General features: G+C 41.3%; 1 protein-coding gene and 1 long non-coding RNA gene across 5 annotated transcripts in view; one reads left to right on the forward strand and one right to left on the reverse strand.

Annotated features, from left to right (window-relative positions):
* ZEB1 (zinc finger E-box binding homeobox 1) overlaps positions 1-7,757 on the reverse strand; it is a 123,254-nt gene extending 115,497 nt beyond the window's left edge. Inside the window, exon 1 of one of the 2 annotated variants that reach the window (XM_058831840.1) lies at positions 7,635-7,757. In XM_058831840.1, the coding sequence (XP_058687823.1) occupies positions 7,635-7,692 (58 nt within the window). In that variant the 5' untranslated portion in view covers positions 7,693-7,757. Of the gene's footprint in view, positions 1-6,751; positions 7,123-7,634 lie in introns of those variants that run through there. The other variant, XM_058831841.1, reaches the window with a different exon arrangement.
* Positions 6,557-8,590, forward strand: LOC131575841 (uncharacterized). 3 transcript variants are annotated; one of them, XR_009276872.1, is made up of 3 exons: positions 6,557-6,747; positions 7,825-7,911; positions 8,319-8,590. It is a non-coding gene; the product is annotated as an uncharacterized LOC131575841 (long non-coding RNA). The 3 variants fall into 3 exon arrangements; XR_009276873.1 differs by lacking the exon at positions 6,557-6,747 and adding an exon at positions 7,110-7,209; XR_009276871.1 differs by lacking the exon at positions 6,557-6,747 and adding an exon at positions 7,272-7,460.
* Positions 8,591-13,815: the final 5,225 nt, after the last annotated feature.

Here is a 13,815-nt window from a genome sequence, read left to right on the forward strand (position 1 = left end):
TCTTTGAAACAACGGGGGTAAAGTCCTCACATCAAGGAGATTGTGACAGCTGGGAATGACAGCTGAAAAGGAGAGAACTGAAACAGGCTGCTTTCAAATAGTACTGACTTCTCAAAAATGAGAAAGCATATTTTTAGTTAACTTCTGTTGCTCTGAAAAAGCATGTTAAAATAAAAGATATAGTTACATTACAGTAATGGTTTCTGAGACAATAAGAGTGAGGCAAAGTAGCAAAGGCTCCTTTCTTCTCTACTGTCCCTTCTGGGGACAAATGTACAAGTCTAAAGAAACCCAGTTAATATGTTCAGCACTACCCAACTGAAACATCTGAATTCTGTTGCTCCACACACAGATAAAAATTTGAGAAGTTTCTTCTTTCTAGTCTACCATCACCTATCCTCTTAACACATGAATGTAAGCTGCCAGGTAATTACATAAGGAATTGGATGTACAGGCCAAGATACAGGAAGACTCAGTACATACATTTTTACTGCCTGAAAGGTGCTTACATACTGTGTGATGGAAGTAGTATTTTTCTCAGGAGTACTGAAATAGATTTATAAAGCTATGCTGCATTTAACTGGAGTCAGTATTTTATCCATCAAGTCTCACTGCTCTTGAGTGGGCTTCCCATTCTCCTTGGCTGTCACTCAGGAATATTATTTATCTATGCAAGAAAGAGATAAATAGATTATTAAATAAACATATTTAAAATAAATATATTAAAATAACAGTAGGAAAAATAAAAGCAACTCCAGTATTTCCTTAAAAGAAATGGTCACAAAGATTAGAAAGTTGCAAATGTGAACAGTTTTTTAAAATATCAAGTTTTTGTTACTCTTGCCAACAACAATAAAATAAGATGCAAGGAACTGGACAACTAGAAAAGCAAGCATGAGGTAGAAATAAATGAGCCCATAATATTTAGCTAAAAAGAAATCAACGAAGAATGTTAGAGGCAATGTCTTATAAAAGGTTTAAAAAACTTGCCAACATAACATGGAAGTAGAAAGAATTACAAAACAATACATTCATGAAACCCCCTACAGAACTCAAAAACAATTCCAATATTTCAAGGCATCACCCAGCCAACTGAGGTCAAAGCTATTTACTGCTGTGTTCTTCTCATGCAGCAGACAAATACATTCCTCCCTGGAAGGCCAGCAAGGTACATCACAAATCAGGCATCAGACCTTCAGTGAGAAGCAGACTACTCCCCTACCTATTCCACTCTCCCTCCTTCACCATACATTTGAGGCTTTGCCTCACCCATCCAGCATTCATGCATACAACCCTCTGCTCTCCAACCTCTGCTTAGGGGTTTGTTCTTTTTTTTTTTTTTTTTTTTTTTAACAACTGAGGACTTCAAATAGCATTTCCCTTGGCAGGAAAGAATCCCTACCCAAACTGATGTATTGCAGCGTCTCATGACTGGAGCTAACCACACATCTTCACAAATGAAGATATGAGAACACTCTTCACACCCACCTTTGCCTCACGCTACCCAGGCAGGAGCAGCACCCACCTGCACCCACAGCCACTTCCCACACAGCTCCACCTGTGACAAACAGCTGTGGTGGTAAAACCTAGACCTGCATGTGTTTGACTTACCCAGGCCTGACACTTACATGTTTCTGGGAAATTTTTGTTTTGAGGAGGACTTATGCTTTTTTACCAACTTATTAGTTTCAAATATTAGAAATACCAGTAATACACTGAGACCATTCTTTAGTCATTACTGTCACAACAAAAGCAACATCTGATGAAATAATTTCTGCCCAGATGTTAAACTCCAAGAAAACAGCCCCCTTTAAAACTCTCCACATCCCAGCAGGGGTGTTGATGTCAATGCAGTCTTTAACTAATTCCCTCCTGATGTGATTTTTGTCTACCCTTGCATCACTGAACTTAAGATTTGGGAATATAAAACACACCAGAAGACAACATTCTACTTCTCTGGCACATCATTTCATAGACTATGAAGACAGGAAACATCACCAGTAAAAATGCTATCTTAATACCATCCAAAAATAGCTAAAGACAAAACTGAGTTTTGCTTCTTGCCACTTGTTTGCTGAAAGCAAAAATATTCCAATAAATATGAAAGAACTTAAACAATTAAGCTGAAAGGAATAGTAACTACCAAATGACAAAACTATTCTTTCCCTTTAAGACTCTAGATCAAGCCAAAGGCAAGGGTAGTCCTGAGGATTAAAAATGGATTGAGACTCAGTCTTGCTATGGACTTCCTGTGTGACCTTGGGTAAGTCACTTGAGAATTTAGTTCTCACAAATAACAGGCCTATTATAGCTTCCAGAATGAAGCACCAATGTTTCTGAGACCACAAATGAAAGACAGGGTTCTGCTTACTTATCTGAAACAGAAGAGATCCTATGTGTGAGTCTTCTTGAAAAATGTAGGTAACAACCACCAAAAATTCAGAAATACTGATGTTAATCAGCTGAAAGTTAACCTGGAAGTGCAATACAGTATGAAAGCCTACATAAAACAGTAATTCTTGGTTTTCAAACCCTACTTGTTGGTATTTGAAACCTATTATGCATAGAATCCTTATGATTTCCAGAGATGCAGTATGTACTGCTAAAGACTGGGTTTACAGTTGACAAAGCACACTTACTCCATTCAGCTTCCAACATCAATTAGTTAAATGTTTGTGAAGTGACTACAAACAGCTAATGACTTGAGAGCAGTAAGTTTATATTTTTAGTAAATAATGACTGAATTTAGAAGCAGGGATGCTTAAGAGGCATTTGGCCAGATAAGGCAGTTCCAGCAGTTTCTCTGCAATAGAGAGAAGTTGATCAAAAATCACTTAAAAAACCTCAACAAGCAAAAAACCTACAACCCGAGTTTCAAAGAAGTTAATTTTATTTCTTTACCACAGTAATACAGAGTCTTACACACGTTAAAAATGTGTACCATTCCTCAGTGGCATTTTAAACTCTCTTAAAACTCATGTTTCCACATGAGGAAAGGTATTATAGTGATATTTTGACTTCAGAGTGCTTCAGCTTCTCCCCCCAGCACTGGAAAACTTCTATAAGAAGAAATTACAGGTCAATGCCACAACTGGAGTCTCAGTGGGGAAGGAAGCAGGGAACAGCTGTAGAACCCCTTCTTCCTGCTCTGTCCACAGAGAAGCTGCTTACAGAGAGCAAGGGCCCAACCAAAGCCAGTAACACCAATTAACAGGACCTGTCATAAAGCCCAAAGTCCACAGAAACCCCTCCCCACTGAGACTATCTGATGTAACTAAAAATATTCAACAGAAAATTTGGACTGAATTCAAAGAAGTCAAATCCTCAGACTTCTAACTAAAGAAACTGAGTGATTTCTATGAGTGAGAAGCCCATGTCAGAAGAAAAGTTTCATCTTATCACTACTTTTCATTAACCCTTTCAGCAGCATGCATACAGAACCCTACAAGCAAGGCAAACTGTTTCGGGAAACAAATTACCTTAAAAAAAAAACCCAACTGCTTCAGGTAGTTAATTACCTTAAGATACCCTACTTCACAACTGACAGAGGAATTAAGAGATAGAGACCTTTTTAAGAGAACTACATTATATTTCAATAGCTAACATTAAAACAGAAGTACTACTTGTTTATAAGAGAGGTTTCCTTGGTCTCAAACAGTTAATTCAGTTGTCTGTGTAGACCTGTTCACTGTGCCTGGAATTTTAACTCAGGCTACATTCCACAAATCCCAAATTGCAAATTTAAATTAACACTAGAGTGAAAACATGATACCTAGCAAAAAAGGAAGGCAAGGGGCAAGAGAAGACAGGCACAACCAGGAATGCTGTATCCCAAGTGTCACTAACACCTGACACCCTTCCAGTAGTTAACACCTCGGAGCTAAAAGAAATATGTTTTTGCCGTATTCAAAGGGACTTACAGTCTTCTTACAGTTCTTAGCTTAGTAGCAAAATTTTATATTAAATTGTTATCTAATAGAAATAAAAAGAGAGGAGCATCAACTGTAAAGCAACTGAAATAGCACTCTAACGAGTCAATTTACATAACCTTTTGGTAATGAACTCACTGTGACCAAGGCTGGCTTATTTATACCTTCTCCTCACATGTACCTGACAGCGTGCAGAATTCACTCAGATTCAAACATTCTTCTTTTTACCATTAAATATGCATCTGAAAACGTGAAGGCATACTTGCATTATTTTCAGAATATCTATACTTAAAGTTGATATCTTTTTACACTCTTAGAAGGAAAGTTTAAAATATTTTGTTTGTTTTACTTATCTCACAGCATTGCTGAAGAACAAGATGTGTCACTTTTAGTTTTGCTGTTTAGCAAGAACTGAGACAATCCCATAACATACATGACAGAAGCTAAGAAAGCAATTAATCCTGACTGTAAACCAACTCAGAATAAGAAAACCTTTGCTGATATTGAATCTATTTGAAGTCTACACAGGAGTCTCACAAGAGTGTGGCTACGCAGATGACCGGCAAAAAATACCCAAAGCGTGTCTCTTTCCTCCTCTTCATTTTTTTACCAAAAGAGGGGGAGAAGGGGAAGAAGTAGATAGGATGAGAGACTTCCAGTGCTGTGTTTCTGCTGTATCACATTACCTCAACACTTTGTTAACTGTTCTGCTGTAGCAGATGTTTTTGTGTATTGGCCAGAACTAAGGACAATGACACAGGGTAGTTTTCTTCAGGTAGGAAGTGCCAGATTTCCTTGTAAGTGGAGGCTTTAATGGCAGCACCAATCGGCTCTTTGCTGATCTCCCATAGGGAGCAATAAACAAGGTAGAAAAGGAACCAGCTCTAGAGTTAAGAAGGTAAGACTGTCTTTCCAGATAGAGCTAATGAACCAGGATGGCTCCCAAACACAGAGAGAAAGCAGGGGAAATAAAAAAACAAAACAAAAGTTTAGAGTGTAAGAATAGCTGTATTAAGTTTTTCACAAGAGGTAAAAAGAAGAAAAGTTTACAGTATAATAACTCAATGCCATAGCCCAGTATTATTAACTGACACACTGGATGTTTAGTGCAATCTCTCTGTAATAATCTCCTATTCTGTGGGAAACTAGAGAGGAAACAGCATAAAAATGCTTTTGTTTCTTATACTACAAACAAGCCAGTTATTTATGCATCTCCCCTATGCCCATTCCTCATTAACAGAAGATACCTATAAGAACCAAGTGCATTTAAAGACTTGAAGAAAAAAAAAGCCTCATACTTATTTATTTTAAAGGTTAAAGGGTTAATATTTTTTCTGTGCATTTTCTTCAGTAAATATTTGCAAGTCAAACATAAACCCACTGCTGAGAAATCTCTATTATCCAGATTCTATTATCTAACCAATCCCGATGCTCCAATGCACAATGACTTAAGTTGGTTTTAATTCCTCAATAAAAGGAGCCAAAACCAGCCTAAACCAAGACACACTACATTTTACATTGCAGAACTAGTTGATAAAGAATCAGAGGCTTTTTATAATAAAGTGGGTACAGCAATGAGGTCCAAAAGTGATGAAGATGAAAGATACCTGGAATGATACTACATCTTATACACCTTTTGTTTTCTGCAAGTGATACACGCTGCAGACAAAACGGTTTGTGCTAAACAGCCTTAAATCTGGTTTTCTAATATTAAGCACAAAGGAAAAACACTGACAGCAAGCGTGGTAAATAAATCCCTCCCTTGAGAATGAAAGCAGCAGACAGGAGGGGGCTGACATGCATGCAGGAGAAAACTAAACACCATCTTTTTTTTCTACCTGCACAAGTTGCCATTTGCTGCAGCAATCAAGGATCTTTTTTTCCCGTCGATTTCAAAAGCCAGGTTTTCAGAAAATTTCTCTCTCAAGGCATCTGTTGATATGCTTTAAGAGTATAGTATTCACATCACTGGATCTTTAAGAGAAAAATCCATTTTCTTTCCTGTTCAGGTAAACATGTTTACAGCTCCTGCACAGACGCTGGGTGGTTTCAGACTCACATGTCACACATGTTGTCGTCAGCAACAAGAAAAGCCCCTTTCTCTAATCATCCACATTTTTAATAAGGTAAAGAGAAAAGCACTTTCCAAACTTACCTTTAGCACAGCCAAATCATGAGGTAAATATAAATATTTACACTAGGACAAGAAATTAATAATACGAGCGTGCAAATAAGAACACTTGCTACAAAACGCACACAGCAAAAATAAGAAAACCCTTTTAAGTTCAACACAATCAAACCAACCCGTTAGCCCCTGGAAAGGCCGTCATTTATCACCACCTTACGCCCTGAACAGTCAGGATTAGAGAGGTGAAGCACCGATCGTGACTCCGATCTATTTCGGAGACTGTTCACTGCATATGAAAACATCTCAGATGGCAGGCAAAGCCTTCCTATCTGTGACCCTGCACAGGAAATGCCACATAAAACCCAAAATTACCAAGGAGGGTTACAAAATCGCCTAGTCTACAACCTATTCCGAAGAGTCGTGCTACGAGGACCGAACTACTTCTCCATTTTCCAGAAAATAAGTAGAGAGTGGGTGTTACGAGTCTTTATTCCCCTCGCCGTGTACCTTCCCATTGCATCTTAAAGTAACACACGTACCAAAGGGGAAAAAACACCACCCCACAGCAGCCCCTAAGTCTGAAATGTAAATGTAATTCCTTATATAGACTGCAGCAGCTGGTCACACACGCACGGAGAGCGGAGCGGGGGCCCCCGGCCAAACCGTTACCACCCATTATTATACAAACAGGTACCTCCGAAGCCAGAGGGAAGGGAAGAAACTTCGCCGCCCGCCCCCGCCACCCGGGCGCAGCCCTCCCTTCCCCACCGGCCCGGCGGGGCGGCAGCGCGGCCGCGGGGCGCCACCGGGCACCAACTCTCGGCGGGGCGGGGAGGCGCGGAGCGGGCGGGCGGGCGCGGAGCGGGGGCGCCGGCCCGGGGCGGCTGCGCTGCCCCCGCGCGAATCGCTGCCCGCTGCGGCGGCAGTGCCTCCCCCGCGTGTGCTCCCGGGTGTACCCGCTCGGGGACGGCCGGCGTCCCCCACCGCCGCCCCACGAAAGGCGAGCGCCGGCCGGGGGCGAGGAGCCGGCCCGCTGCCGGGCAAACGGGGGGGAAACTCCGGCGGGTGGTAAAGGCGCTCCCGGGCGGGCGGCGGGGCGATCCCGCCCGCGGGGTTGAAGGGAGGCCCCGCTCCACCCGGGGTAGCGCGCAGGTAACAAGTTTCGGAGTTGGGGCTGTCGCGGCCGGCCGGGCGGCGGCTGCTCCCCCGCCGCTCCCCGCAGGGCTCGGCGTCCCCGCCGGGGCCGGAGGGCGGCGGCGCGGCCGGGGGCCCCCGAGCCCGCTGCCGGCGGCGGGGCGGTCGCGGGGCGTGAGGGGGAAGCAGCGTGTAACGGTCCCGGACAGCGGCGAAGTGCGGAGGCACCGCTAGGCGGAGGAGGGAGGCAGCGGCGAGGGAGGCTCCAGGTAGCGGATATAACGGTGCGGAGGGAGCCGCGCTCCCGGCGAGCCGCGGCGGGGGAATTACTTTGGCGCCCGCCCGACCTCCCCCCTGCGCGCTCGGGACGGCTGTGCCCGGCCCCCGCCCCGGCCCCGCCGCCGCCCCAGCGCGGCCGCGGCGCTGCCCCGCGGGTGACTGACCGTTGTTGCGGCGCGGGTTCGGCTGCTTCCTGCGCTTACACCTGGGGCCATCCGCCATGATCCGCTCGCTGGTGTCTAAATGCTCCAGTCACCTCCTCCCCCGCCCGCCCCCCTCACTCCCTCCCCTCCCCCCCGGACCTGGTTTACGACACTGGGTGGTTTTACTTTTACATCACCTTCCTACACCTAGTGCTCGCCCGGAACCTTGTTGCCACGGGAGACGGGCGCTTTACGGCAGCGCATTTGAACGGCGGCGGGGGAAAAGTTGCGGCCGCAGGTAGCGGGAGCGGCGGCGGCGCCGCCCGGGTGGGCTCGGATCTCCCGACCCCCGCGCCCGCGGCAGCGCGGGGGGACCCCTGCGGGGCGGGGCCGGGGTGGGGGTGTCGGTGATCTCCGGTCCCCGGGCGGCGCAGGAGGATCCCCGCGGCGCAGTCCCGAGGCGCTCCGCTGAGGGCCGGCCCGGTGCCCGCCCCGCTGCCAGGTGCGGCCCCCGGCAGCCGCCCCAGGTGCGGCGGGGCTGAGGCGGCGCGGCCCGGCTCCCCTGCCCCGCGGGGCTGTCCCGGCTCGCTCGGGGCCGCGCTCCCGGCCCGCGGGGCTCGCACCTGGCGCGGCGCGGGGCGCAGCCGGGGCTCACCGGTGCCCACCGGGGCCGGGGCTCACCGGGACCGGCGTCTGCTCTTACAGGATTGAGCGAGAAGGAAACAGCTGGAGCACAGTGACGCCGTTCCCACCGTACGTGAAAAATGCCGCACTCGGGCTTTCCTTAGTCATACTTCCCGGTTTTACGAAGAGGAGGAGAGGTATAAAATTCTGTGCCGTAAAAAATAAAGAGAAGAGAGCAATCTTTCAGGGATAGTTAATAAGCAACATCTGTTGTGCTTAATGAATTTATTTAATGTATTAAAAATTAAAACCATCAAACACTTGTACTATTTATTTACTCTTGCTTTTCACTTCAGGCAATAAAATAATTTAGTAAGTTTGCTTCTAGGCTTCCTCATTTCTCTTTTTTTTACCTTATCTTGGCATGATTCTGTAGAATTTATAGTTCTGTGCTTCTGGGGACTCTTTTATCTAAAGAAATTAAATTTCAGTGAAAGCATTTCTCTTAATGAGATACTTTCAATAAGAAATTGATACGCTACAGAACTTGAGGCCTTCAGCTGTTCTACATTGTCATATTCCACATGCTAGATATTCACATCTGTAACAAGCAACCTCATTTCCTGGAAGGAGCATAACATGTCTCTAGGAAATTAACTATTGAACACTGTCAGTTTATGGGTATACTTTGCATCTGAACCTCCCACAAAAGTCTGGACAATGAGAAGTGCTTAGAAGAGAAGTAGTGGGCTAAAATGGTTGCAGAATTAGGTAAAGATCCAAAGGGATATTTTCATTATCAATTTTACCCTCAAAAACCCCCAAGTCTTGTGTTTGGATCCTCACATGAAAACAGTGGTTGCAGTCAAAACCAATAATTTGTCTGATAGTTCTCAAACAATTATTAAGTTTAGCTGTATTGTTTTTACACATGTGTCTTTACTCAGTGATGGTTGGCTGCTAACCTCAACATTTTAATAAGGATCTACCTACAAGTGATGAAAGAAGCAAATCGAACATTACCAAGTGCTTGGTGAACTAACAGGAGTCATTCAAAAGCATTAGATTTGGCATCAGCTGGGAGTACTGAACCACAAATATGAGGCTGGCTAAGAACTGCAACATGAAACCAACTATAAGATAAAAGTGAAACTTGTCAGCTCAAATTTCTAGTGAGTGAATTACAAATTTCAAGGCAGAGTTTTGTTTTTAGTTCAACATCTTTGCTTGAAAAGTTTCTGTGCAGAAGATAACCCATGGCTGTGAAACTGTCTGCAAATGGGTGCTTAAGGAGTTTTGGAATTGTTAGATGTTTTTTATTATTCTGTGCATGAATTTGAGGATGAACCAAGGAATTCTTTACAGGTTTTCATGCAAAGTTTTTACTTCCTTAAATTTAGTCATGTTCTTAGAAGGTGGTTGCAAATAATATGTGTAAACATATTTGTAGATTTGTAAGAATATTCTGTATGCCCACAAAAAGTTCCAGGCCCTCTTTAAGCAACTTTGAAGAGCTTATGTTTCATTGAGTTTTGTCACTTTTCACCTCTGGATAAGAATTCTTGTCTCTTCCTTTTGGGCAATTTATGTTTCCTAACAGAATGAGAAGAGAAACAGTCTCCTGATGTTTGTTTTGCTCTTTTTTCCAGTAGCCCTAGTGTCTGTTTGAACTTGAGTCTCCTGAGATTTCCAGGCAGCTGGAAGAAACTGGTGACAACTCCTGCTGCCCATTAGTTTCTGAAGAGCAGAACTGAAGCTGGCAGGAACATTGGTAGCTGTACACTGCTATGTTTTGGATAAATGAGAAGAGAAAATAAAAGCAACCTTTGTATACATCATCTTTGAGACCAAGAAAGACTAGAAACTAAAAAAGGATCAGAGAATTATGTTTTGCATCAAGTTATTGGTGACCCAAATCATGATTCATTGTGAAAAGTGTCTCATTCACAACTTGGAAGTATGTAGACAGGTTGGGTTTTCAGGGTTTGATTTTTAAACTTTGTTGTATTTAATCTGACCAGCTGGACACTTCACACCCTTGTATATATATAGATATAGACAAATAGATATAGATATAGATAGATATAAATAGATTTAGATATACAGATATACAAAGTTCCCCTTTTTTACTGTGCTAAATTAAGGATGCGGCCACTGTAAAAGAATTTTTACCTAATACATACTTCTAATTCTGGATGCAAAGCAACTAGGTAAAGTTCCTATTATTTTTGTCACATTCTGCAATACGTGAGCATGTTGTATATGTAATTTAAACTGGTTTGTGCTTCAAGAATAGAAAATCTGGTATTCCATTGTGATCCACAGCTTTCAGTCTGACTTTTCAGTCAAGGATGCAGGAATTAATGAATGTATTAATTTGCAAAATCTTAGTGAAGAGGCATATTTCTTCATCCTCCTAAATGTGGCAGTCTTGAGAAGATATCTCTTTAAAGGAGGAATTCTAAGACAGTGGTGATCCATAACAATTTCTACTAACATAATTCGTGTGGGAATTTAGGAAACCTAAATAGGCATATTGTAATTAAAACATGAGATTGCACAGCTGCTGTACTTCACCTTTTTTGAAATTTATTTTCATTGTCTGAAGACAAGCATTAAAATACTTCCATAGTCACACTGTTCTATGGATCTTCAAAAAACAGGTAATGATTCTTACAGACCATTTTTCCCATTTTAAAAATGTTCCTGCATATGGCGTTATGATTTATGATCTCTTAAGTATGTATCATTAAATAAAAGCAATCAGTCCTTTGTATTCCTACTAGTTATTAAGACTTATGAAGTTTCACATCATATCTTGAGTATTCTAGATTCAAGGGTGTTAATTTAGTTTGAATTTAGTTTGAATTTTCAATGGAGAGTTACAGTGGGAAAATGCTCAGTATTGTTTCTTGTTTAATTTCTGATTTGTTGAGATTCTTTTTTTGTGTTTGTTTGTTTGTTTTCTGATTTTCTCTAGTGAAACTTTGTTTTCACTTCCATGTATTTCTTGAAATCTCAGTTCCTAAAATCTATTTTTCAGTTGATGATTTTTCTTTTAGATTTTTGTTAAATGCACTTTTATTCCTCCATAGGAATCATGGTTGAAAGATTTGTTAGGAGAACAATGACAGAGAAATACATTTTGCTGCAGCTGAGGAGATAATCTTGAATAAAACGTTAATTTTAGAGGTAAGAACATAGAGATGTAGTGCCCTTTCAGATGGTCTTCCAATTTTTATTTATGCTTACAAATTAATAAGTTTTGGAGGTATACCCTGGGATGTTGTATAGTCTCAAAAAATGGTAAAGCTGCTTGAAATTTTCACATTCATTTAGAGCAGACTTTGTAAATATTTCTCACAGTAAGTTACCTTTTTTTCAATTTCCACAACTCGTAATTTTGTTTTCTGTTTCCATACTTTACCATGTATGAATACTTTACTTGTTTATTTAAAGCTTGAAACTTGTGAGGTCTAATAAGTTGTCATGTCTTTGCACAACTTGAGGAGATTGTACCTCTTGAAAGATGTGTGAGAGTGTAACTGCCATAAATCATCAATAAGAATGTTGCTATAGATAGCTATTATATATATATATATATAATTTATATTGCTTGCACATATGCAGCTGACTTTGCTAACATTTTCATTATTAAGAAAAAGTGTTTGTGAAGGTCACAAAGGCCCTCAAACCCATTTTGTTTCTCTTGCTCTCCCTTTGCCCTACTTGTTGCATATTGTTTTTATCTTGAAAGCAATATAACCTGTGCTGATACATATGTCAGGTTTGTATGCTGTAAAAAATGAATGTACTGGAATATAACAAGGACCTACTCTTCCATTCTTATACTAATTTCAACTTTCAGTGTGATCTCTGTTTCAGAGCCTTCAAACAAGCAAAAAATTGAGAAAAAACTTGAAAAAGTCATTTCACATTCTTCATCCAAAAGGCAAATCTTCTGTGTTCAAAATGGAATTGGAATGTATATTTGGGTATAAGTTGTGGATAGTGAACAGTTGTAGGGGTTTTTTGTTTGTTTCCAAAATACTTGATGAGGTATTCTCATTCAGATGAGAATGTCTACTTCAACACTATTTTCTACCACTAGATGCAGTAGCAAAGTGCTGTTTCAAGATACTGCTTTTTAAAAAAAATTACATGTGAAGTTGTGACTGATCAAATTACACTTGTAGTGCAGTTAGATTGCCCACTTTTAATAGCAGCACGTTTTCCATTCATCTTTGTTTATGATGACTCTGCTAAGTGTTCTTATCTTTTATGCTAATTAAACACTAATACGTTGTGAATATTTTCACATATGGATCATGTTTGTTTGCTTCTGCAACTTCCACTCTATTTCTGATTTAGTTCTGCTGCCCAGCCCTCTTGCTGCTTGCTGTCTCACAGTTTTGTGCAATTGCTCTTTTGGCTCTCATCTGGGGTTATTCCCTTTGTTATGATATCTATACAGCTGGCTCACATAGCTCTTTAAATCCCAACTTAAAACTGATTTCTTAATTATTTCATTGCATAGCTTTTTCATTTATATTTGGGGGTTTTAGTAGTTGACACACATTCTAATGTTAGGCATTACTCATTTGTTATCTCTCCTTTCTTGTTTTTTCTCACTTTAAGTGCGTAATGCTTCTCCAGGGAATGTTTGTTAATACATAAAAGGAAAGCTGTTGCTCTGGAGCTTGCAGTATGTCTTCTGAATATACAGAATTAACATAAAGAAAACAAGAAAAAAAAAAGTATGAGAGTCTATCAAAACAAACAAATAAATACAGTTGAAAGTCTCATTTTCATTAAGAGACCTCAACAAATCATCTGGCAATGCCGTAAGGAGAAACAGATATTGCAACGGTAATTTCTGGATTGTCAAGTGAAGCTTTGGTGCACTCAGCATAGTTGGTCTGATTCTCAGGGTTGGCAAGGCAAGGTCTGTCTGGTAGTTACAACCATATGGTGTTAAAATGCAATATGTTTGAAACTCAGATGCATAGACCAAACTTGTTGGAACTACAGAGCTGTATAAAATTCTACTGTAATTATATCTGAGTTGAGTTTATTGGAGCAGTGAACAGCAGTTTAATGCAAGAATAATCATGTGTTGATACAAGAATTGGAAAGGGATTGTAAATCTCACATAAGGCTATGCGTATCAAGAATTTTGAGTTGCACTATCAAAAAGAAAAGCCTAGTTTGACTCCATCCAAATAATAAGGTTTTCTGTTTTCCCTTGTGGGAAAAAAGGTCTAAAAAGATTTTATGTGGGATCATCTAGAAAATGTCTTTTTTTACTCACGTATTAAAAGTCTGCATTAAAGCAATTGTTAAAGCAGAGCAGGTGGTCCACAGGTTTCTATGAACTAAATGACTTGAAAATTCACTTTACTAGGTTCCCTGTTCTTAGTGGGGAGATTTGAACAGAGATGTCTATGGTGGGCAGTATCTTAAATCCGTGGGCTTTAGATATTATGAAGAACTCTCATTTTCTCTTATTCATGACTAAGTACTGTAAAAAGGACAGGAGCTCCTGTGTTCTCTTAAGGGAAGATGTTCTGTTTAAGAG

Source organism: Poecile atricapillus, chromosome 2 (assembly GCF_030490865.1).
Source record: "Poecile atricapillus isolate bPoeAtr1 chromosome 2, bPoeAtr1.hap1, whole genome shotgun sequence".
NCBI lineage: Eukaryota > Metazoa > Chordata > Aves > Passeriformes > Paridae > Poecile > Poecile atricapillus.